Here is a 27,526-nt window from a genome sequence, read left to right on the forward strand (position 1 = left end):
TAACATCTGTTGAGTGTCACAGATTATGGATTAAGTTTTGATAGATTGCAAACAGTCTAAAATTCATTTTTGTAACAAGTTTTAACTTTTACAGAAATCTATTAAGAGTCAATTTATAGTAAAAGCGGATTTGCTCTCATAAGAACACTAAATGCATTGGAAGAATAAATATGTAAATAAAAAAAATACAAAAATTAACAAGGATAATGTTGTTTTAAAACTAGGATTCCAATGGTAGAAAAACTGAATTCAAAACAGAAATCAGTAATAAAATTTAAGTTATTTCTGCTATCATTGACTGGATAGCAATCAAAATAAATGTAGCTGCAGAAATTAGATATGTACTGTACATTACCCTCAATTGAACAACTGCTAATGGTGGAATTAGTTATTTTAACACAAGGGAATTTTGGAATGACTGCTACTTATTAAAATCTTATGTTAAGTGTTCTTGAAAATATATACTGTATATAAACATTCCAATAATCCAATGTATTATTAATCATCCAATCACCAGTTAATAATATATACTATCTTACAATAAGGGATGGGAAAACCCATTCTAATGATTTTTTTCTAGCAGAAACCAGTTTTATTTGCAGTTTAGCCCATTTCAATTTAGTAAAAAAAATTAAAGTCAAGAATCAGTTAAAATTACTAATAAGTATTTCTACCGAGTTAAATAAATCTGCTTCCCTTATAAAATCTTATTTCAGAAAATGCTACTGCATCATTTTTGAATATATATACAGAATATGAACTTTCAATATTAAACAAGGATTTTAATTTTAAACTAAACATTTTTATAATTAAAAAAATTAAGCTGCTTCTACACAAATACTGAAATAACATAACAGTGACAGACTCCAACTTGGGAGTACACAATAATTTTTTACAATCACTTATAAAATAATTTTTAGGAAAAGCTTTATTATATTCCACTAATACAACAAGTACCACCCATCTCTTCTGCTATTTATTCCAGATCTTCAAAGAGAAAATCATAAATAACAAGCATTTGTTGTATGTTCCTTAATAATAATAATTATAATAATAATAATAATAGCAGATAGAGAATCAATAACTTGTATTAGACACCTGGAAGTTTATTTGCAAATCTGATATCAAATTTTATGTACATAATAGACATTATTAGAGATGAATATAAGACAAAATCATCTTTACTCATACATGATCCTCAAAAAGTTTAGTATACCTTGTCTAAAGAGCCAAATAAGATGGCATCTTGTGGAAAAATTAACAAAACCCCATTTACAGATGCTGTATATTTCACTGGACGAGCATAATCAGAGTAATAATAATTATATTAGGATATAAACATATGTGGAACAGTGCAAGCTTTACAACAAACACACAAGGGTTAAGGAAAATATAACAGCTGAGAAATAGGACTCACATTTGTGGAGCTTGAGACAGGCACACAATTACAATTACTATTTTAGGAAAAAAAGGAATGGGGTAACTTATGATGATAAACATATATCCTCAGTTTTGTTTGGTCTGAGCACGATGGGTGCCATACTAAAATTTTCCTACATCTCGATCTGTCCAGTGGCCTGTGTGGTTTCAATGCCCAGACCACAAGTTAAGGTTATATACACATTTACCCAATGTACATTACATCTGGGCAAGAAAGAACTGCCACAGCCATTATTAGATGACAATTCATTTGCAGCAACCACTGGATGGTTGCGGATCATCACCACTAAGAGTCACACCTCCCCTGCCGGTGCCACCAGCTGTTCCTCCACTTGACTGATCCGTCTTTGGTAATTTTTTTGCTATTGAAAAAAATAATAATAAATTAGATTAATCTATTAGAAAAATGTTTAGACAAGCAAGTTCTATAAAAATTTTACATAGTGTATTTATTTACATCTGCAAAATAATTCTGTATAGCATGTGATGACTACACCAACAAAACTAGTTTGCCCAAAACAATAAAAAGCATAATTGAATATTTAAAAACAAGATATAAAATTTACAAAACAAAAATTGATGAACAGCATAAAATAGGCGTTAAAAATCATTAAGAATAGGGAGATGCCAACAAACATTACAGGTTTTTAAAATTTTTTCAGTTACTTGCATTTTTGAAAATTAGTCTATTATTATTATTATTAAGCAGTACAACCATGATAAACTTCTGTCAGCTTGTCATTTTATTCAATCTAATTTAGTCTTCAATACTATCAAACAAAATTTCACATATTTCTAATTATTTTATATTAGTAAACTTTGATTGTAACCAAAGATTTTTTGCATAAAGGGTTTAGTAGTTAAAAAAATAGTAATTTCTGACCAAAAAAATCTCACAGTACTTTAATTGACTTATATTAACAGCCTTCACATGATTGAAGATCTTGTTAAAACAATGAACAAACTCATTTGAAGTGATTTCATCCCATATTTGCTTGACTTTTTGCTTTGTACTATCCATACTTCGAGAACTTTTTCAATACTTTTAATTCTACCCAAATTTTCTCTAAGGAAGAGGTCAGGAGTGTGTGTTGGTCATTTTTAATGTGTTAATATTTTAGACCAGCAAAGACTTAATATTAGGGCAACTTGCACCATCCTACTGGGAAATAAAATGTCTTGATATTTAACTCGTCTAATGGTGGTAAAAGGTTTTCCTAAAGAATTTGTTGATATTTTGCTGCATTTACTGATTTCTCAATAAAATGCAAATTTCCTACATCTTGAGTTGAGATGCAACCTCACACCATAATGATTGCTTGCTGGAAATTTTAGTGTTCTGTAGACAGTCATGATGAAATTCCTCTGCTCTTTCCTTCAGCCTTTTTCCTATTGCCACCAATGCAGACTTCAAACTTCATCACTAAAAATACTTACTTCCATTGACTTCAATCAGTTATTATTTGTGCTTTTGTGGAAAGTGGGATTTTGCCTTTGTCTAAGCAAACAGATCATATGTCACAATTGTTAAGTATCATTTTCTCACCTGATATAAGCTATAACCAAGTTTGTGCAGATGGATGTTGTATCCATCTGCACAAACTTGTAATTTCTTCTCCAGTAACTTTATTCCATTCATTCACTAATTTGAGTAATGCAGTTTGATTTTTTTTAAATTTCACTGAAGCATCTGTGATCAGTCTTAGTTGCTGATTTAAGCTGATTTTTCTGGAAGAATTTTACCAGTTTTCTGAATATTTTGAAACAATGTCTCCTTAATGTAGATTTACCAATTTTTAATCTGTCTTAATGATATGTCTTCTCTACAAAAGATGAGAATTACTTATCATAATGTGAATTACATTGGCACTTACAGCATTATTAGGTACCATTTTAATTAAACAAATTTACCTTAATAATAAGGGGGAAAAATGCAAATATCACATCTGAACATTTACACATTCAGGAACCAGTCATTTAATATAGTGTCCAAGGTATTTTTTGGTCAGAATGACTGTCAGAGCTCTTTGTCACACATGCTTTTTTTTTCAACTGCTCATAACTTTATATACTGTCAAGATGAAAATTTATGTAAAAATCTTTAGTTAAAGTAAATTTTGATTTCAAGTGTAAAAATTTTTTGTTTGATAGTATGAAGAATGAAGTAGATTGATTAAAATGATATGATGTTAAAAGTTTTTTTTGTCAGGGTTGTATGTAAAGCTAAACTGTTTTCACTTTGACTCAATGTGAGTAGAAGCAAATTTACAGAAAAGATGGCAAGTCTAAAAATAAATTTTGACTATATTATCAGAAAAATCAAAAATTTCTTAATCTATATTACTACTCTATTAAAATATTTTACATACTAAAAAATAACAGTACTCAACTCCTAAAATGATACAGCATGAGCTGTCAGTGCAATTAATGTATATTTTTAATATATTGTTGAGCTAACTTAATTTATACAAGAGCATCATAATACTATGCAAAATATAGATTGGCCTGCTGATGCAGTCAGTGGTAGTCTTGTATATGAGAGCTTATGTGCGCACACAATTATTCTATATATTTCTCAGTACAGATGAAACAATGAATAGATTTTTAGGTTTTCTTCAATGCAGAGATAGATATTTGAAACCAGATCAGATAGTGCATATATTATAACCACCACTATATCAAACATGAACTAAGATGCTATAATTTTGCAACTTTTAGTTGAATGTTGTCTTGAAGAAATATGCTATTACTCAAAGAATGTCATTTCTTCCTTACAGTTTTTCACAACTTCTTCAAAGTGATAGGCACAGTAGCTGTCAGCATTGTGTGGCCATGCTGCAGGAATTCAAGCAATATGCCAAATGCTCCAAAGAGACTTGTCCTTGCCTGAGAAATTGGTATCCAAACTGTAAACTGGTCTTTGAAAGTCTAGGCCAAGAGTTACCAAACATTTTTTAAATGATCTCTTCAGGTACTCCAACCTTTTATCAATCCCCTCTTTTGCTAATACCATTATTAGTAATAAATGAATTTGATGAGCCAGTATTAATCTGTCCATACACCATTTTCATACAAAAGATCTAGTCTGCAAATTTACATCATCCCCATATATTGGACTATAATCTTTAACGAACCATTTGCAATTGGCTCCCAATCAACCACTTTGAGACCCTCTGTAGACCTCAACCTAAATCTGAGCAAGTTTATGGTTTTTACAAGTTTGATCTGAAATAAATCATGCTTTTAATAAAAAAAAATGTTAATGTCAGATTCATAACTGGGCTATAACCTGGCTAATTATTGGGTTGTTCGGAAAGTTCGCAGTGATTTTTGATAGCTGACAACTGAGACACTAACGCAAAAATGATTAGAATTGTACAAATCAACGAATATTATGATAAATGACCTTGAGACACATCCATTACAAAAACCATTAAGATTATTCAAATATTGTTTAATTTCAGCCTTGACGATGCTCCCACTCAGCAAGACCTCCTGTTATTGAAGAGGACCAGATCAAAGCATTATTGGATGAAAACCCTCATTACACAACTCAAGAGATTGCATACATGGTAAAGTATCAAACAGTACCGTATTTCAACATCAAAGAAGCTCATATACGTGAATCGTTATGACATTTGGATACCTCACGACTTAACAGAAAAGAACTTATTGAATCACATCTCCATTTGTGATTCTCTTGAAAGATGAAATGAAAACGATCCTTTTCTGAAGCATTTAGTGACAGGGGATGAAAAGTGGATCGTTTATATCATTATCAGCTGAAAACGATCATGCGGTAAGAAAAATGAACCACCGTTAAAAACTTCAAAGCCCAGTCTTTATCCAAAGAAGATCATGCTCACCATCTGGTGAGATTGGAAAGGAATCCTGTACTACAAGCTGCTTCCACAGAATCAAACAATTGATTCTGATAAATATTGTTCACAATTGGATAAACTGAATATGGCAATTAAAGAAAAACATCTGAAACTGGCCAATAGAAAAGGCATTATGCTTCACCAAGATAATGCCAGACTGCACACATCTTTACAAATACGCCAAAAATTATTGGAACTAGGCTGGGATGTTTTACCCTACCAGCTTACTCACCCGACCTTGTCCCGTCGGACTACCATTTGTTCTGTTCTCTGCAAAATTCCCTTCATGATAAAAACTTGATACTTTGGAAGCTTGCAAAAACCATGTGGATCAGTTTTTCATGGGGGAAAAACTGGAAAGTTCTATGAAGAGGGTATCAGAAAGCATCCTCATAGATAGCAACACATCATTAAAAACAATGGCACACACATAATGGAATAAAAGTATATTTTTAATCTTAAAACAGTTTCCTTTTTCTCTTAAAAATCACTATAAACTTTCCAAACAAACCAATAAACAGAGTTAATTTAGAATAAAAGTAGACAAATTTAATTCAAGAGCAGTGACTTAAGTTAGAATTAAATAATTCTAATTAATATTTAATTAGCCAAGTTAGTTCAATAATGAATCCAGCATTATCACTTAATTATTAATAAGTCAACTTGCATTAATTTGAATATGAATCACTAGGGAAACAGATTGTTTGCATTATTAAAAATTTGTATTAACTATTTCAGGACCAAGGTCAAGGTTGTATAATTTAGGAAGGTAAGGCTTAACAGTTTAGAGATTTCAATTGCCTGTAATATTTTGAATTAATTTACTAAAGTTAAATAAAATCAAATTTATTCACAAAAGCAAAATGTTCTAAATGATTTTCAAATCAAACAAAATGAAAAGAACACAGTTTTTGTCAGAAATTATGGAGCAGTATATCAGTGGCTTAAAAAAAATCTGATTTTTCTTCTGTTGAAAATTGAAAAAGTAGAAAATAGTTTTTGGCACCAAAAGTAGCCAAACCTGACATCACTGTATGCACTTCCTATATGCAAACTAGTGTGTTTGCATGGGATCATGTCTATCTAAAAGGGTGGGCATCCTTAAACTTTAATCCCTATTTTCTGAGTACAATAGAATGGTCGCCTAAAACTAGATGTTTCAACTCCTCTACAATCAAAGGTTGAACCCATCTTTGCTTACTAGAAGAAAAACCTACTATGCTGAAAATTGAACATTTATTACAGTTCCACTTTTTATTGTTTACATCAAAAAGTGTATTCAATAAAAAACAACCATTATTGGAAATAGGGTTTTCTTGAGATGTGAAGATAATTTACAATTCAGTTTAATAAAGTCCAGTAAAATTTTAATTTTAATGCAGTAAAGTGAACAAATGTGACAAGGATGTTTTGCCAGGGAAATAGCAGAATTTGCTTTAACAGGAATTCTCTTTATTGGTGTTCATTTTAATGCAAGTTGACTGCATATAAATTTATGCTTTGTTTTACCATAAAATTTTTATTTTGACCATTCTACATATCTGAAAATTACTTTTGTTAAAAAGTCTTTAGTGAGTTCTTGATTTTAACTAACTTTTTCAATAAATATTTGAATGACTGAAAAACAAATTTTCATATTCAAATAGCAACAAGAAAAACTAGCATGAAAATGGAGGCAATTATTAAGCTATAAAAATTAAAAACTTACCAATTGCCAGAAAAATATCATTTACATTCATAGCAGTCTTTGCAGATGTTTCCATGAAAAGCAATCCATTTTCTTCAGCATATGCTTGAGCTTCCTGAAATTTAAAATAAAGAAAAATCATATTTTTTACTTTTGAATTATCAATTCTGAATTTTTATTGAATGAAAAATTTCATTAAAATTTTGTTCATTCTATGTTTCATTTTAAGTGTTGTGCAAGATCATCAAGACATTTAAATTCAAATCTCAAGTTTGAAGAAAGCTCTTGACAATAGTCATTCTTGATTAGGTTAGAGAAGCTTAGGAAAATTGATAATAGCTTCGAGAAAACATGAAATTTAAATATCACTACAAGTTCAGAACTATACAGTAATTAACTAAAAACAAGACAATGTTTTAGATAACTGATCTAAAACAATTTTATTAGTGTGGCATTTATCTGGATACTAGCAAATATGCCTAGAACAGCCCAGGCCAAAAGTAACAACAAACATTACAATGAAAACCATATGAGTTTGGCTATTTTAACCTATCAATATCATGTTTATCATGAAGTGTTACATAAATTATATTAAAAACAAAAATATACTTTCAAGAAAAACAAATCAATCTTAAATTCATAAAAAAAGGGGAAAAAATGCAGTCAGATTAAGAAAAGCAGACCAAAAATTCATGCTTGACACCCTGAAAAACTTCCAAGTGTGTATTTGTACTTGCTAAGAATGTGCATTATTATACTGGTACAAAATAATGCAATTTCATTGGTTAAACACAGTGATGTTTTCAACAGAAAACAGTCATTGACTTCTGCCTGCATGAGAAGATAATTCAAGACATCTAAATTTTTTAATTTCAAGATTTGTGATTTATCAGCACAATAGAGTCGAGGCCATTATTTTATTTTTAAACTACTATATAAAACTGAAAAACTGGCAGTCTGTTACAGTATGCCAAAAATGGCCACTAGGGGTACCCCTAGCTATTATTTAAAATAACAATAAATGCAGTTTTTTGTGTTTTTGATTGCATTTTAGTAAGGGTATGCCATGAGAATGCACATTGAGATTTTTTAAAAATCCCTCCCCATGGGGAGAGGGTTAAGGATCACCCTGAAAAACTCTGCTTCTACTGTACTATTTTAGATGTGGTTTTTTGCGTTTGATGCGTTTTAGTAGGGTACACCATGAGAAATTCAGTATTATTATTATTTTTATTTGTAATAGGAATTTATTATTTATACCACAAAATGACACCGCTGCTGCTAGAATGCCTACTAGGGGGCGTCCCGGACTACTAGTCAAGTGTAATACACACCATTCAACTCCCGACATCTAAAATGCATTTTGACATTTTTTGCTGTGTCAATCTTCAGTTAGTTTTCTTATCGGAGTTTTACACAATACATTGAGACTCAATACAATATCCTTGCAATATCATCTCTAAAACCACACTTAATACACTTTAACCCGATTATAATGTTATTGGATGTAACAACAACCCTAATATAACATCTAATTTTTATCGGTCCCACGATTTTACTATAACTAGATAATGTTAAAAAAACCCACTTGTAACAACATAAAACTCTCCATTTTAACATCATATTTGAAAAACTCCCCAATTTATAAAATTAGATTACAAATTTTATTTACAAAGAAAATGTGTGTTCAGTCCTAGGGTCAGAATCCACTTCCTAGAACAACTGGGTGGTACACTCTCACCACCTCACTTTGGTGGGGCGAGGTTTGCCACACTTTTAGACAACGTAACGATCATTTATTATGTACTCATTTTTAAATTACTTTATGCTAAATTGTTAAATATTCTACTATTTTTAATATAACATATTATATCAAATAGTTTATAAAGAAATAATTAAATTATTTTTAATCGGCATACGTACATTAGTTTAACCTTTTGCTGCCTTTTGATTCAAAATTATTCTCAAAACCAGAAGTTCCACCATTATTGAAACTTAAGACAAAAATTTATAAAATGTAATTTTCAAAATTTTTAATTACATCAATGTAAACAGACATAATAATGTATATAAAGTTAATTTAAACACGTAGTTTGCTTTTTATACATACGATAATAAATTATCATAATACACACAGTATACAGGTACTCCTCACTTTACGACTTCTCTGCTTAACGGCCACTCGCACTTACGACCAATCGAGTTTTGACTTGCAATTTGGGGAATCATCTCTCTCTGCATGGGTGTTGATCAATAGCAATTGGTAACATGTTAACTGAGTATACTATAGGCTTACTACACTTTTTAGTCAGTTTGATGTAATTCAAACAATTGTGGGCCTTGCCAATGCACTTAATTTAGATGTTGAAGTGGAAGACATTGTTGAATTAGTGGATTATGCCAATGGAGAGCTAACAAATGAGGATTTAATAAGAGTTAGAAGCAATGCAGCATTTGGAAGAGGAAAAAACTGAAGTAGTAAAAAGAAATTCATGGTACATGGGTTAGCTGGTGTGTTCTCCAAAATTAATGCACCTATGTTGGAACTTGAGGCTATGGATCCAAATACTGAACGTTTTAGTAAAGTTGAACGTGGGATGAGTGAACTTTTGAAGCGCTATAGAGAAATTTATCAAGAAAAAAAATTTACAACACAAACCACAGTTACGAGTTTCTTTTTGACTATTATATCCAAGACCTTTGCCCTTGAAGGTACAACTTCTATTTCATTGTCATCATCTCCCTTACCCGGACCCGCTACAGCTCCAGATAATCAAATAAATAATATGTCATATGCATGTCTTTTTATGAATAAATTTGAAGTTTGGTGCATAATTTTTATAATTTTACAACGATCCTATATTCCTGGTGCAAACTCCTTGCTTATCGACAAATTCACTTAACCAGTTCTTGACAACTCTTATAATTACTTCTGATATTTATTTTTATCTCATGCTCCATTAACTCCTCTCATGTTCCTGCTGCTTCCCTGTTTCCTTATTTTACCACCTGACTTATTTATGAAAATAAACAATATTAATTACTATTTACAAATTTACATTAAAATTATTTGGTGAGTTAAGTTAGTGTAAATTAACTTTAAAAAAAAATGTATGAAGAACTTGAGAATTGGTTAACTTAACTCACCAATTCTCAAGTTCTTCATACATTTTTTTCCTTTTTTAACAGTCACATTTTTCACAAAGCCTTCACTTTAATAAGTTCCACACCTAATCAGTACATTTATTCATATGAGCCGTTTTCTTTGAAAGTGGTGTAAGTCCATTTTTGACAAAAGTTAGTTAATGATAACAATGAATGCAATCTGCTATGAGCTTTTTATCTATAAACAGTTTTCAAAAAAAAAAAATCCTTCAAAATTTTCATCATTTTGTCAATATAAATTTACATAGTTAATGAAATTAGAAATATAATTACTTTGAAAGTGGTGTAAGTCCACTTTCCGCAAGAATTTACTGTATATTCCTACAGATTATTATACCATCATACAACAATGCCGAAAACATAAAAAGTTTATTTTACATGAAATGAAACGAGATGATTTTGTTTCAACGAAACCACTAGAAAATGCAATTCTAAGACGACGAGAAAATACTACTGGTGAAGAGGTAAATTGGCTGAAGGTATGTTGGATAAGGGTTTTAAAAAACAAACCATATACAATGCTGTATAAAACTTCATTTGATGAAAATGCAAAGTTTAAAACAGTAGATTTATCCTCCAGATGAGGAAAACCACAAAAATTTGAAAACAATACTAGCACCTTTCTATCATCATGCCAGGCCCATCACATCCGAAAAATTCAATGATATAATGGATCTATTACCTTATACAGTAAGACCCTGCTTAACGTGGAATGCGTTCCTAGACAACAAAGTGCTAAGCAAAACAGTGTTAAATGAGACCATGTTAACAGAGTAAATAGGAATAGGGGAACACGCGTCCAAAAAATAAGCAAATTTTACTATAATTTTAAGTTATTTTTATATAAATTTTAATATAATAATATATGTTAAATAACACAAACACATGCACACAGAAATGTAATGTTAATTTTTTGTGACAAAGGTTCTGGCTCTTCTGAAATTCTTGTATTTTTGCAATGAAGTCCTGTAGTTTCATTGGTCGCTTTCTTTTTCTTTCCTCAAGCAAATTTCGGTAGCAGAAGATCGCATCCAAAATGCCTCATTTTGTTTAGGCACTCCTATCAAACTCTGGATCATTTGGTACAATTTGATCAATGATTTTGGTTATTGTTACCAAACTTTTACTAAGGAAAACTGAAGAGAAAATTTTTGGGTTCTTCGTCTTCAGAATCTCTATTTTTCAGTTCTACACGAATTCCTTGTTTTGCTAGTTCTTGAAGGTCGTCGTTGGTAAGGCTCTTACCAGAAACTTGCAGTAACTCCGCAATATCCCGCTCGTCAGCATCTCCTGTATCGATTAAGTTGACAATTTTGTCAACCTAATGATGCAGCAATAGGCTGTTCTCGACGAGAATTCTTGGATACCTTCAGCCATAACTTCTTCCACACTCCATTCATGCATTTATCAATTAATTCTTGTGAAGCAAAGTCAATATTTCCTATGGTATCCACAATGTTATATTTTTTCCAAAATTGCACAAAACGAACATAGATTTAAGGGAAGTACAACGCTACGACAAATTGCCACCTCTTGCTGATTGGTTCGTGTTTGGGAATAATTGTATTATATACAAATCAATGAAATACCGCGTTAATTTGAATCAGCGTAAATTTTGAGCGTTTTTTAGGCATCAAGCAGACCGCGTAATATTGAATCAGTGTTAAGCGAGGTCTTACTGTATTCCTCCGATACATCATGACTATTTTCAAAAACTTCCTCAAAATGATAAAAATTAAAAATGGCACATATTAATATAAAGTTGTAATTAAAGTAATTTAAATGGCATTACCTGAAGAAATATTGAAATAAAGCCTTTTTATTTTGTCTTTTTGATATATTTAATAAAAATTTCATAAATGTATGATTTTCACATTTTGTTGACTTTGAAAGTGATGTAAGTCCATTTGAGGTCATCAAAAGTATAATTTTTTTTTTAACTAATACTTTAAAAACAATCACATTATAAACTTAAATCAATTTAATATTTAAAAAACATAAAATGAGCATATTAACATATACCAATATTTTTCAAACCATTCAAATACAAACCCTTAAATATCTCCATATAATAAAAAACGGACTTACACACCACTTTCAAAGAAAAAGCTCATATCAAGAATTTAAAACTCTGATAAGAAATCTAACAGAAGGCAGCACAGCAAAAAGTGTTGAAATGCATTTTAGATGTCCGAGCTGGTTGATGTATATTATACTTGATAGTTTACAATAAAATAACGATCAAGTCTGTGATATATTCTAGTTATTTTAGGGATTAACAGTACAGTAGAGAGTTGTTAATCCGAATCGAACATTTTTGATACTAGATTTACTTCTAAAGTATAATTTTCATGTTTTTATATTTTTCAATATACTTATTTTGTTTGTACGAAATAAAGAAATCATTTTTAACGATACAATAGCCTCGATTATTATTATAAAAATTTTCGTTAGGCTTAAAATCGACGAAAATTCAACATGAAGCGACACACAACGGAGAAAAATTTGAACATCGCACATGTTAATATTTTTTCGTACATAATCGGTTATTCGAACAAATCACTAATCCGAACAACCCCATTCCCCAATTGATTCGAATTTACGACTACTGTATATGAGAACTAACTGATGCTTATACTCTTACACATTTTGTTAAATACATAAAGCAAAAATTAACAGCCTTTGGCAATTTATAAAGTTTTTATCATTTGAACTAAAATAATAAATCAAATTTTAACTCATTCTGTATCCAATATGTTTATTTTTTCTTTCTTAAAATAAAACAGAAAATGATCCTAACAATTTATTACTTGGAAGGATCATTTACTTTATGCTTGAAATATAATTTTAAATATTTAAATTATTACATTCATTACCTCATATTCAACTCCTCTTTTATTTGCCAAATCAGCTTTATTCCCAGCTAAGGCAATAACAATATTTGGACTTGCTTGACGCTGTAACTCCTTTACCCAAGTTTTCGCTCTGCTGAATGTGTCCTATTTAAAGAAAAAAAAAAAACACATTCTAAAGTTTTATTTCCACAAAATCAAAGTTTCAAATATTTCATTTCATAAAATAAGCATTAAATAACTTGTAATAACTTCCTAAAAATTGAACAGTAAATTTCATTAATATTCTAGTCCTATATTTTTAAGATAAATAACTGTTTTTATATGTTGTTCTTAAAAACTAGAAAGCAAGCTTACAATTTCAGAAAGAACATTTTTTTTCAAGTTTAAAATATTTAGGATTTTAACGACCAACCTCAATTAAGGGATTCTAGAAACTTTATTGATATTTGTTTCAGATAATAAACAGTTAAAGATACCTGAAAATTATAATAATGACAATTTAGAGATAGGATAGACAATGAATACACCACAAATTTGAGACAAGTATATACGGCAATCCTGGACACAGGAAAGGTGAAAATTACATGTAAAAATTAAAAGGTTAGTAACACTTGTATTGCATTAGATTCTTATGAGTCACACAGTAATGGAATATATATTTGCTTTCATCCATGTTCCATGCAGCTGGAAGTTTTTTGAAAGATTTCACTCATGTTCAAAAACATGTATGACAAATATGAGATTTTTAGATATCATGTGAAATGTGAATAGTGTGTTGTGTGTTGTTTATTTATCATATACAGTAGAAAAGGGATGGGCAACCTTGTAAGGAACTGAGTCCGAGCGTTATTTTTATTTTATTATTATTTTTCGTTTTATCATATTTTGTTTGGGGCTTATGTTTAGTTAGGTCAAAGGTTCCCCACCACTCTCTTAGTAATCAAAAAAGAAGATAATAAACCAACTCACAAAAGAACAAGCACCGTAGGAAAAATCATGCGCACTTGCGCTGCCCAGCAGAAATGAACAGTTCGCAGAAAAAATGGAGGGGGGAATCCCCACACTCACTAAAAAAGAAATACTTACTAAATCATCATAAAACATACCAGAAAATTGTGCTAAATGCTTTGTAAACAGTTTATAAGATTTTGTTGGAGAATTGAAGCTGCCAGAAAGAAATTTGATGTTAGACAATTAAGTATGTAAATAAGAGGAGTAACCTAGCTAAATTGTGACGTCACCTCCCAGCATAAAACCAGCTTGCTAACCGAAGACGATGGAGGCGATTCCTGATCGAGGTGATTTCCAGAGCGAGATGTACTACTGAGTGAAAATTTTGAGGCGAAGTCCAGATTGGAAGTTAGGCGATCCAAGGAGTTTAAAGAGGAATTCGCTTTGACGATAGCAAAAGGATTGAGGAAACAGGTTCCTAGTATAGTGAGGTGATGGATAGGTGGTTAGTTCATAAGAGATTTTGTTCATAGTTCTTAAGTATTTGGATTTGTCGAATTTTCAAAGGGGAATTAAGATTAAGTTAAGCTAAGTAGCTGAGTTTTATTGTCGGGTTGACTTGTTGATTTTCATTAATAAATTTTGTTTTGGATTACAGACATTTGTACATATATTTAATTAGTAAATCGAATTTAACTATTTGAAACTTTTTCTTTGACTTGATATTTGTCGTTATTCTTACTAATTTTTCGGTGCACGCATAAAAGCCCAGGCCTGGCAAACTAATCTCGAATTCGCGTAAAGTACCCATTAGGTTACGGAAGTTTTACTGGCCGCAGTTAGTGTCGGTTTCCTGAGATACTAAAAATAGTACTTTACAACCTTTTTCTATGTAAGGGCCGCATTTTAAAACTTGAACTGGTGTGGGCTGAATACAAGAGAAAAGAGAAGGAAAAAGAACTGCTGGTAAATCACAATTATTTATTCATATATAATTATAAATTAGCATATGTATAATTAATTTAGCTTCTGGAACTGATGTGAACATAATATAGCAAAAATATTCGTCACTGCTAGTTTTAAATTAGTTTTGATGTGTCTGTTACCCGGTTTCTTGTTTTAATTTTTTCTAAATTCATCGTAGAAAAACTATTCACATACATAAGTCATAGAAGTAACATTGAATTTTTGCTGCATACTTCCTTAAGCTGGGAAATTGATATATTTATTCATATTTTATGCAATGCGGGCCGCAAAAAATATTAACGTGGGCTGCATGCGGCCCGGGGGCCGCCAGTTGCCCATTCCTGCAGTAGAGCATCGATTATCTGAATCAATGGGGACTGGGTGTTTGGAAAATCGATTGTTCGGATAACTGATTATGTAAGAAAAAATACATTATTAATATAGTATATTAATATATCCCATGTTAAAATTTCTCTCAGTTGATGTCACTTCGTGTTGAATTTTCATCAATGTTAAGCCTAACAAAAATTTTTAATAATAATAATTGTGGCTATTGTATCATTAAATTTATTTATTTATTTTGTACAAACAAAATAAATATATTGAAAAATATAAAAACAAAAAATTTATACTTTAGAAGTTAATCTAGTATCAAAAACATTCAATTCAGCACGACACATGTCCTGACACAGTCCGACGGGAACGCTTTCCAGTTAACTGATGTTTTGGTTGATTAATGTTCAGATAATCGATGCTCTACTGTATTAAAATATAGATACAGTAATACATCTCTTTCCAAAGTTGATTAGAATCAAAACAAGTCTGTGGAACCGTGGACACTTGGTATAGTTACTCTCTCTCATGCTATTCTACAATTTTAGGATGTCATGGCCAGGACCTACAAAAACTTTTTGGGAATACTTGCCTTTCATAAAGTAGTTAGAAATGATTGGAAGTAGACAGTATTGCAGAAAACTGTAGCTGGGTATGAAATCACCAAATTAACCTTTCTTCAAGTGAATAGTTTACCTGCTTCTGTCAGTGAAAGAAAATCATCTTTTCGCATGAGCTGGAACAGAAACTGAAGGAATAGGCTGTTGAACTGCACAATTCTTTTAATGGTTTAATCCAGGAAACTTTGAGGCTTGTGTGTTTGATTTTTGCCAAGAAAAGCAATCTTCATTTTAATGGAGATGGCTTTTCTTGGAGATAAAATTTCTGGAAGGATTGGTTCAACTTTCTTCAGAAAGTGTGTTTAAATGTGGCTCAGGCTGGCAGAGTCAAAGCATTTATTAAGGAGAAAGTGTCAATTTTCTTTTCCGATTATGAGAGTTTTAAGTGAAAATAATATCTCAATCTAGAATTTTTAATATGGACAAAAACCAATTTCTACTTCTTGAAACCATATAAAGGCAGCATTAGAAAGGGCACAAAACAAGTAAGAATAGTTAGTGGTATACAAGTATCAGAACTGGCATTTTGAGAATGCTTCAAACTCCAAAGTTTGTGTTTGCATGAGTATGCAAAATTTCATATATTACATTAATATTCAGTGTGCCTAATGAATACATCTAATGTAACTCTGGATCTAAATATTTTTTAATGGCCTTCATGCTCACAGGTGCTTCAAAGTAAAATAGTTGCTCATTCATGATAATCACAGTAGCAACTTGAAATCTTTAGTGTAAACTTTGATTATGCTTTCTTTACCACCCCCATTTGTCTCAAAGAGTGCAGTCCACAAAATTTCAGTGTTTGGATAATTGAAAAAAAAAATCTTATGTTGACTGAGACACAAAGGGACATCAAAAAAGTAAAGCAAGCATATTGCTATATTTTGTAACAATAGTTCATGTTGAAAAAGCAGTTAACTGGTGAAAAGTAGCAGAAATTGTCCCATTCAATTCAAACTTTCAGACAAACTTTTTATCAGGAAATAACTCCCATCAACATTTAGCCAATCTCAAAAGGATAACTTTAAATTATTGGTTTCAACTGGGGTGCTATAGCGCACAAGAATGTCACAATGATACTTCAGAGTTATCACAAAATAGATTGATGGAAGGTGGCAGTGCAACACTTGGGTGACCTGCCAAGAAAGAGTTCTCCCTGTGTAGGACTGTTAAATCCTCTAGCCCCTCTTTAGGTGTTACTAATGTGAAGAAAATTCCACATAGCCAGCACATTTGTAAGGCACAAATCCATGACCATCTACTAGTGTTCAGTGGTTTTATCCATTCAGCCACTGGTGGGCCACTAAAAGTGAAATAATAAAATTATCAAGTTGGAGAACCACTATTAGAAAAAGTTTGAAAAAACTACTTTAGAGTTAAATTTGGGATAGACTATTGCACTAACTACAAAAGTGGCTTGCAGTTAGCAAGTGCATTATTTGCAAACAGCAAGAATCAATTTTCAAAGAAAATACCTCTGAATCTAGACTCTTGAAAAAAGTTAAACTTCTCACCATAAAAAAGCCCAAGTCACCCAAAATGCATTTCCAATTAGACAATACCAAGAAACCAAAACAGGAAGAAGAGACTAACTCTGAATACAGGGGCAAAGGAAAATCCTGTTTGATCTAACTGATTGCAATCAGAAAACCATTCCAACTGATCATAGTTGTAGCTGGTATGTATCACTCCATTTTATCTGCTGAATGGGTTGTTACAAAAGTTGTCACATTTAGTACTGTAAATAAATTCCTGTACTAACTGATGTAAAAACACTCAACATGTTCAGTACTGCTACTAGAGTATGTTCAGCAGAAATTAGAATAAACTGTTCTGGAACAGTTGAATCTGCTGAATGCAGCCAATGATTTAGGAAACTGGTAAAAATAATGAAATGTGGACTACAACTAGCTCATGTTGAAGGGGAAGAAAAAATAGAATTTTGCTTGTACTGGATGAAAAATTTGTCATCCATCCAAAACATAGAATTAAGTATAACAGATGTGAGGCTGGTGCCACAAAAGATGTGTCCTAAAACAGCCTATCAGGAAAGCATTCACATGTATTTAGTATAAACTTGATCATTTTTATTTTTTAGAAGTTTTGTTTTAAAAGAAATTGATATCTGGAAGTCGTTTTTTTATAAATTAACATCTATTATACATCTATTCAATTTTTAAAGAATATGACTAAATTATATTTTGTCATACTATAGAATAATCATTAAATTGGAGTATAAGTCTATATAAAAATAAAAATTTTTTAATTCATCATACAAGTCAATAAACACCTATCAACTTAATTTTTCAACCCAGTGTAATAGTAATAAATCATATCTAACTGCCAATGCTTAGGACTACTACTAATTTCAAAAGAAAATAGTATGATTTGATATTCTTGAAAATTTTTATTAAGATGTATGAGGCTGGGAGGTTTGTTTTACAATAGTAATTAGAAAGGGACAATATATGAACAAGAAAACATGCATGAACAATCTGCACACAAGTCACTGAATATAAATGAACGGTATAAATGCAAAAGTCACATTATCCAAATTTTGGCAGCATTGAGTTATTCATATCACTGTTTGTTTTGTAAAGCCAATTAAGACTAATAGTGTTGTTGGCCAACACACATTTTTAGGCTGAAATTTTTTTGAAGATCACATTTTGAAGCATACATCACATTATCCAACAGCTGTTTTGCAACAAAATTAACACACTCTAATTAAACCAACCAGAGCCTTCCTGGTGCACACACAGCATCATGGGATTGTCTGCTCCAGTTCTGTTGATGTTGTGCCTGCTGTAATAATGCTCAATTTTCTTCAGTTTGATTTTTGTTTATTATCCCTCTGATCAGAGGGTCGGCACCAGACTGGTGATGCCTAAGTCAGGACTGACATCACGGTGTCTTTTAAGGCAGACACAGAAACCTTGTTGGTTGCAATTTCTGTTTTGTGTGAGCAGTCGTATATGGAGACACTTGGAGTCTGGGATGGAGACAGACGATGTGACCGAAAGTAGTGAACACTACAACTTACTTATAAAAGGAAAAAAATACCTGTTTATTTTTGTAAATTATTTACACGTATACATAGGATAACAGTTCTGTTTAGCTTTCAAATAGCAGTTTAAATTGGATAAAGCTATATAGCATAACATGATCGAGTATTCGAGTTAACAGGTTCTTAGCCAAGAAAGAAAGTTTACAATATTACATGTGATGCAAAATACCTTGATTGATGGGTTGGTTGTCAAGGTTGTAGATCACTCTATGAACGGGATTGTCCTAGATCATTGAAGGAATTTTGGCTCATTATGTCAGGTTCAGACAACGGTAACAATGGACAGGAACAGTGGTCAAGGGATTGGTGGAAGGGCATACGAAAGGATCGGCAATGGAGCAATCACATGAAAAGGAGTAGATCGGCAAACTTGCTCATCAATTTTGATGTTCGTCTTTTTATTTTGGGGATCCCCTCTTGATTTCGGTGCCCTTTTAAGATAAAGTTTTAGACCAGTAGATAAATTTTGGATGAAAGTCCCTGGTGACATACATTTTCCAAATGTGTCACCTTTGGAAAAGAGGTAGATCCAGGGAAAGACGTAGATCACATCCTATTTTTTTTATTAAATGTTATATGAAAAAAAATTTTTCCAACATGTGAAATTTAAGCATTATTCTTAATTCATTTGATATATTTTCTTGTGGTTAATTAAAATTTCCATCTCATCCGGGCTCTCATACCTCCAATAAAATAATGTTAAGATTCATTTTTCTTGGTTCTTGTTGTTTTTGATTATGTTAACTGTTTTGATTCATAACTAACATTCTTTGTATAAGTTTGTTGCAAAACTCACATTTAACAAGAATTCACTGCAAAACTCACTGTCCATATTTTAAAGTTAAATCTTAGTTCTCTCTCCTTTACAAAGAGTTTGAGGCTGTGTGCAAGTAGTTTCTATGCCAACAAAGATATAATATAATTTTTTTATGATGTGTGTGAAGTATTATTCTGAAAGTCTTAAAAAGTGGAGAGAGTGACTTTTGCATCTATACCCCTTAAATGATACATGCGATAATTTTTAGTAAAGCCTCAGTTTATGATATACAGATTAGGAACTTAAGGACTGCCATCATAGATTTGTGAACTAACAGTTTAATTTCTTCACATCATTTAGAGGAAAGACAGAGAAGATGGGTATCCTCTCAATCATATATAAAATTAAGGATATTGAACTGAAGTTTTATATCCAAAAAATTAAATTCAGATCATTCTGCATGTTATTTCAAAATGGAGTTATAAGTCAGGAATACAGGTCTTCATGCTCAAGACTTGCATGAGTATACTTAATTTAGAGAGAAGCAAAAAATTTATCCATAGTTGCTCATACCTCAGAGCTAAGCACCCCAGTTTTTTCATTTGTCATATACTGTAAATACTGTAATCCATGAAGAGTAAACATGCAGAAAGACTGGAAGAGCAGAAAGGAAAAGTAATGAGGATGAAATAGCATGTAGAAAAATGTAATGAAGTATACAGCAACTTACAGATAAAAGCAAAAAATGAAATGATTAATTTTCTCAGTTGAAGCATTTCAGCATAAAAGTCATGGTGTTATGCTGCAATTTTATATAACTTCTATAACCCTGTCAACACAGTATTTTCTGTTATCTATATTAACCTTGTATGTTGTAAAGGTGTGTATGTGGTGGTGCTGCCGCTGCCACCCAAAAATATAATAGGACATGCGATCCAAACCTTCACTGTCCGAATGCTACACCACGTCACCATTTTCAGTATTCATGCACAACTGCTATCCCACATCCCACTTTAAATACTAACAAACCTAACCAACAAAATTTAAAACATTAGATCATCATTTATAGTTTACAAGATATAAATGCAACAAATCTTGCCATTTGTTTGGTCACTCCAGTTTTCATAGACCTCCCTTTACCAAATCTAATTTAAACAAGTGTTCAGATCAAAAAGGAGCAAGAGTGATAGGATTTTGTGGTATTTGCAAATTCCCTGATTTTTCCCAACATTCCAGGTCTGTACAGACCCTATACTGTAGAATAGGGGTTGTCAATATTTTATTCCTGCAATCAACTTTCCTTATTCATTTAATAAGTTTGATAAATTTTAATGAGACAGTGCCACAATTCATTTGGTGACAGCAAAACTTACAACTGTCATTTTTTAAATTAGCTCAGGCAAAATTTCAACCAAAAGTAATGTACTTATCACATTTTACAGATATCTGAAGCAAGCATGTAGCAGTTTCCATAAAAATGGAAATAAAATGTGTTTTATGCAATGATGAAACATTTTTATTTAAAGAAGTGGACAGCCACCCAGATCAAAAACAGAATTAGATGAAATTCATGGGGATTCTGAAAACAAGCATTGAAGACACTATTTCTGGATAAATGAGTTTAAATGTGGTCAAACATGCACTGAAGATGAAGCACACACTGAACATCTAGTTGAGGTAACCATGACATAAATCACTGAAAAAGACCATGATATCATTATGGAAATCACCAAGTGCATGAGATTGCCAGGACTGTAGCTATCTCAATTGAATCAGTGAACAATATCCTGCATGAAAAATTGCAGATAAAAAACTTGTGTACACAATGGGTGCTGCAATTGTTGACCAAAAATGATTGCAACTCAGTGTTTGGCAATGTTCAACCACAATCTAGTGTACATGGAACATGGATTCACCACTATACACCAAAGTCAAAGCAGTAGTCAATGAGTAATGAAAGTGCATAAGAAGGTAAAAACTGTTTTATTAGCTGGGAAGGTGATGGCCACTAATTTTTGAGATTTCCAAGGAATCATCCTGGTTGAATACTTGAAGAAAAGAACATGAACCTATTATGCAACATTATTGGACTGTTTAAAGAAGAGCTGAAATGAAAATGGCCAAAAATATAAAAACAAAGTGCTCTTTCACCAAGACAATGCACCATCCCACAAATTGACAATTGCAATGGCAAAATTGCATGAATTACATTTTAAATTCCTCATCCATCCTATTGTCCAGACTTGTTCACAAACTTAAAAACTAGTTTGGTGGGAAGAAATTCTCATCATAAGAATTTTGTTACTGCAGTCAATGCATATTTTTTAGACCTTGACAAAAGTTACTTTTCCGAAGGATTAAAACATTGGTAGCTTGTTGGACCAAATATATAGCCGTTAATAAAGATTATGTTGAAAAATAAAATTTTTTCCAAAAATCCGTTTTAATTTGCCTTTTTTTTTTTTACCACACTTATCAAAACAGCCTTTGTATTAAAAACTAGTTGTAGACAAAAATACAGACATTACTTAAACATAAGTTTACAGTAACATCTGTACCAACTTTTCCTATTATGTACAGTGTAAGCAAATAATCACACTTTCTTCAGTCACAATTTTATATTAAAAGTAATTTAATAGAATTTTTTAATTCAATAAAAATATAAGTGTTATGAAATTGTAAATAGCAAATACCGTAGAAATTAAAAATTTTTCTAAGAGTGACCTGTACCACAATTGGCTGGTTGACTAGACCTGATACAGAGTACACACATGCACCCTGTACACTGGCTGCACTGCAAGCTGCCAAATATCACCAGCTGTTTATTATTATTGAAATAGTCTTGAACCAACATGATTACAATAAACAGCAACTAGTATTTCAAAATTTAATTTTTAAATGTTTTTGAACTTTTGCACCTACCTTTAGAACTGTAGAAGCTCATATGGTTAGTACTTTCATAATTATAAGCAATGCCGAATTGAGGTAGCATTAGTTTTAGCTTTTCATATTAATTGGTCATTTACATTAGAACTTTCTCAAAAATCCAGCAATGATTTATGCAACTTTCCCAGCTGTTGAGATTTTATTTTAAAAACAACTTTATTAAGCATAAATAAAATTGTGGGGTACCATCTGTTATAAAAAGTGTTTCTAACAAAATCTCATTTTTTAATTGCTATAAAATGGTAAAAATCTTAATTTTGAGGGCAGTGATCAGTTTCATTAAAAAATTTTAAATAATAGAAACAAAATCTCCATTAAGTGCCACCTCTCAAGATAGTGAGGAGTCATATGTCATATCTCCTCACTCCCTTGACACTTAACAACCAAATTTAATAGCATTGATGCTCCTTATACACAAGCTACTGTGCCAAATTTTGTTTCTTAATCTTTATCCTATCCTGGAGATATTAAACAAAACAGATGCCAACACATGCACATAATTTTTTTTCCCTGCTTTTTGACTGTTTTAGGTTCAGGTCTCAAAATGTGACACGATTCCAATACTTTCCCTTGTTATGTATATATAAACAGCCAGGAAAGTAACTAACTATGGACCAAGTTATAGCTGAACATCTTGTTAAAGCATTTTTCAAAAACTATAGTAGAAAATTTAATGTTAATCAATTTTTTCAACTAGCATGAAATCTTTCAAGGGTGCAAAAATGTGTTTAAGTTCATTTTTTATTTTTATAACAAACTTTTCATTACTACATAATCTTTTAACCTGTAAATATTCATAATTAAGGTCTGTTTCATATTCATCCAGACACTCAACAACAAACTTAAACAATGCATTACTTTCATTATTAAGTACAATAGTACAAATATATATATATATATATATATACATACATACACACACACACAAGTACAGGTATCCCTCATATAACACAAGTTACATTATGAAAAAGTGCAGAGTCAACAATCTGGGGTGGTGTGAAACTACAGGTATACCTTGAGTTACGTCATTTGATTATATGTCATTTGTCAAAAAAGTATATAGAAAAATAAAAAAATCAAGTTTAAGTCATTTTATTCGACTTTACATCTATCTGCCACAAATATTGAAATTGTAATATCACTAGAAAAGCGTTAGTGCACAAAATCATATTAAAATGTTAATATAATTATCATAAATCCTAGAGAACGAAACATGAAAACATCTGTGTTTGTGTTATCTTATTTAGCGGTCAATTTGTACTGTATATCAAATACCGTTTGTTGATTTTATGCTATCTTGTATTTACTAGATTTACATACAAATAATAATGATAAGTAATGATAAAATAAAAAGCTCATGTTTCATTTGTTGCTTATTTTTTCATTACATTGAAGTTTTGGATTCTATCAAACATTTTTCTACAAGATGTACCAGTATGTACTGTATTTTTTAATGTGGCAGTCTTTGAAACATATCAACTGTGCAAAAAAAAGGGATAGATATACTCAATCAATGTTCACAGTAAATAAAATGCTGTTTCATTATGTCGATATTCCACACCGTAAGAAATGTGATGGTCAGGGAATTTGGACAAAGTTGGTCAGGGAAAGTCAGGGAATTCAAAACAAGAATTTGAGTAGGAACCCTGAAAAATGGAAATTTTTTAATAACATTTTCTTGGATGTGCAGGAAATCTGTTGCTTTCAATATAAAGGATTCTTGGAACAGCAAATAATTTTTGATGGCCCAAGCATGCATTAAAATGGGATTCTTCTGTACTGTATATTGTGTAAATATTAACTTCAGTTAAAAAAGGGTGGTGTTCTCTTTTTACAAAGTATCATCATCATCTCAGCTTTTCTGTTGATCTTGATTAGAAATACCTTCATCCTTTTTTAAAAAAATGTTTCCATAAAAATTTTTTTATGCATGACAAAATAAAAATATGTTACTAATTGAAAATTTGTTCTAATGGATCATGTTTGTTCAATCGAGGACAGCAATTTTTTCCAGAATTTGTATTTGAATTCCAAATTGTTCGAGTTGAGAATAAGTCACATACTGAGATACCATCATATTTTGTTTGTCATTTTGCAAATGATTACTTATCTATGAATAAAAAAAGGTTAATACTTACCTAAAAATGTTTAAACTTTACTAAATACAGAGATTAATCTATAAAAGCAAAACACAGTGGCAATCTTAAAAGGCTAAAATCTGAAAGTGATATCATCATCTGGTTGAAAGGAAAGCTAGGACTAAAATTGCACTATCAATTTTCATTAAACCTGATGAAATGCTCAAAACAAATTGAAAATTTCAATATTCTAAAATCCATGGGCAAATCACACATACTTATTTAAGTAAAAAAATATCAAATAATGGAGTCTGTACTTAAGTTGTCAAATTTTGTATGGAGAATTTCCCAATTCTCAAACCATATTAGAGCAAAACAGTGTTGTAGAAGTGCCTTGTTGTACAAGGGATACCTGTAATATGCAAATTAGGGGAAACCATCCTATGACAAGGATCTATGTATGAACTAGTTTTAAAAAAAATGGACAGAACAAAAACAAATTTCTCCCCTTAGAACAGCATATAAAATCAGCAGGAAAATCAGTAAGGGAAATTGCTGCATTCATTAACAGACCAAAATCAACTGCAAGTGATTAATTACGATACAAGGTGTTTGTAAATCTGATAAGTTATGATAAGGGAAGTAATTGGCTCTGTTGATAATCAAGTCAATTGTTTTTCCAACTGTCTCAAATATTTCTGATTTGAAACTTGTAAGATATTAAATTAAAAGCAAAAGAAAGAAAAAAAAGATTGTTCCACTGTAAGGAAATTTATCAAACTTTACAAATTTTTTTTAAAACCAGAAAATTACTACTTTGCTAATTTCTTTCAAACTTCAGTATTTTTACTAATATAACTAACAGTATCAATTTTGGGTAGATTTAGTTCCACGCTTAGCTCACTCAGTTACAGTTTTTGGTAGAAGTTTTAGGTACTATCTATTATACATAAAATTAAGTACTCTTAGGTAAATTATTTATAACAAGATAAAATGTTATCCTCTTCAGACATTGCATGCACATGCAAGAAAATTTTAAAAATATGTCAGTAACAAACATCTTTCTATTAGCTCTCTTAAAACAATAGTAGTCAATCATGATGGTAATGAGAGCATCTTATGACAATTCTATTTTTCTATAAGTGTTACAATGTGTTTTGTGAATATGAAATGAAAAATATTACTTTCTGGTAACTTTACGATATTGGAGAGATACTGTGTCATAGTTTATAAGATGTTCATGAATCCAAGCCCAAAATAAAAGATAAAGAACATCTTAAAAAGGAAGACCAGACTCAAACTGACATCTCAGTAATGTTAGCAACTAGTGTTGAGTTATGGGTGAAAAAAATAAAGCTACATCATCAAGGAATTAAAGAAGAAATTAGACTTACTTTATAGCTTATAACTATTGAGAACTTTGCAAAAATAATCTACTCTAAAATACAGAATGAACTATGGACTACTAGACCACCACTTAACACCCAACACAAAGGCTACTTAACTGGGCATGCAAATACACTATCCTACAATAATGGACTGGACAGCAAGATGTGATGGTATAAGGTAAATAATATATGCTTTAATAGGAGGAGGTCCCCATGTGATGCAATTACACTAGCAACCCTTCTGGGCATACTTTCAACAAGGTTTTGATACACAGCTATGGGCATTTGTGTCAATTCCTGCTTCAAGAATGTTGCCAGTCAGCTGTAGATTTCAGATGTGGTTCCCTGGTCTGTAAGCATCACTCTAACTCATCCCACATATGTTCTATTGGGTTTAGGTCGGGACTCTGAGCAGGCCAGGGAAGACAGTTGACATCTGTATCTTGATACCACTGCTTGACAGAGGCTGCAACATGACAGAGCATTGTTGTCCTGAAAGAAACATTTGTCCATTCTGTAAAATTGCCAGAGCGAAGGAAGAACCTAATTGTCCAGAATGTTCATTAGGCATAGGCATTCAATTTACCAGGAACAACATGCAAAGGTCCCAGGCCATACCACAAAAAACACCACCAAACAAGACCACCACCACTGCTGATGTCCGGCTCATTATTGTAGGGTAGCGTATATGAAGTGGAACAATGAATGGATTTAAGTGCTGTTTAATGACAAAGTTTAATCTGGATGGCCCAAATAGTTTAAATTATTACTGGTATATATTAGGGAGAGACGAGGGCGAGAGGAGTGAAGAGGGAGAAGAGGCGGGAGCAGATGGGGAGGATGAGGGGTGGAGGGTGAGTGAGAGGGCGTGGGTTTAAGTGGAGGCAGAGGAGAGTGTGGAGAGTAAGGTGAGACCCAGGGAGTAATTGAACTCAAGAATTATCAAAGCTAAGTGCGTCGAGAGCGAGTAGAGAGCGTGAGACCCGGATGGGGGGTGTGGCAGAAATGTGGGGAAGGAGGGGGAAGCGAGCAGGAGAGCAGGCGCGGCGAGGGAGCGGAGAGGGAGGTGGTGGAGAGTTCTGGCCAGAAAGGTGCCGATAGGTCAGAGAGAGCGCGCGAAGAGGGTAGGGGGGGAGAGTGTGATGAGGGCCCGAGAAGAGGTCGAGGAGCCTAGAGGAGCGAGGCCGAGAGGATGTGGGATAGCGGTAGAGCAGGTGAGTGAGGGGGAGGCAAGTGGTGTCAAAGGCGAGTGGCGTGGGAGAGCGAGAAGGAGCTACATAGGCCGAGAGGCGTGAGGGAGGAGGAGAGCGAGAGCAAGAATGGAGGGGTGTGGCAGACAGCAGCGGTGTGGGTGAGGAGGGGAGGAGATGAGCGAGAGCAGAGAGGAGAGTG

At 32.0% G+C, this 27,526-nt stretch overlaps 1 protein-coding gene across 3 annotated transcripts in view; it reads right to left on the minus strand.

Moving 5' to 3' along the window:
* Positions 1 to 910: 910 nt before the first annotated feature.
* Rab5 (RAS oncogene family member Rab5) overlaps positions 911 to 27,526 on the minus strand; it is a 53,326-nt gene continuing 26,710 nt past the window's right edge. For all 3 annotated transcript variants that reach the window (XM_067263732.1, XM_067263742.1, XM_067263723.1), the window contains exons 4-6: positions 13,050 to 13,172; positions 7,030 to 7,123; positions 911 to 1,802 (exon numbers count right to left, since the gene is read on the minus strand). In XM_067263732.1, the coding sequence (XP_067119833.1) occupies positions 1,687 to 1,802; positions 7,030 to 7,123; positions 13,050 to 13,172 (333 nt within the window). In that variant the 3' untranslated portion in view covers positions 911 to 1,686. The remainder of the gene's footprint in view (positions 1,803 to 7,029; positions 7,124 to 13,049; positions 13,173 to 27,526) is intronic.

Source organism: Centruroides vittatus, unplaced genomic scaffold (genome assembly GCF_030686945.1).
Source record: "Centruroides vittatus isolate TY-2023 unplaced genomic scaffold, ASM3068694v2 contig_1035, whole genome shotgun sequence".
NCBI classification, from domain to species: domain Eukaryota; kingdom Metazoa; phylum Arthropoda; class Arachnida; order Scorpiones; family Buthidae; genus Centruroides; species Centruroides vittatus.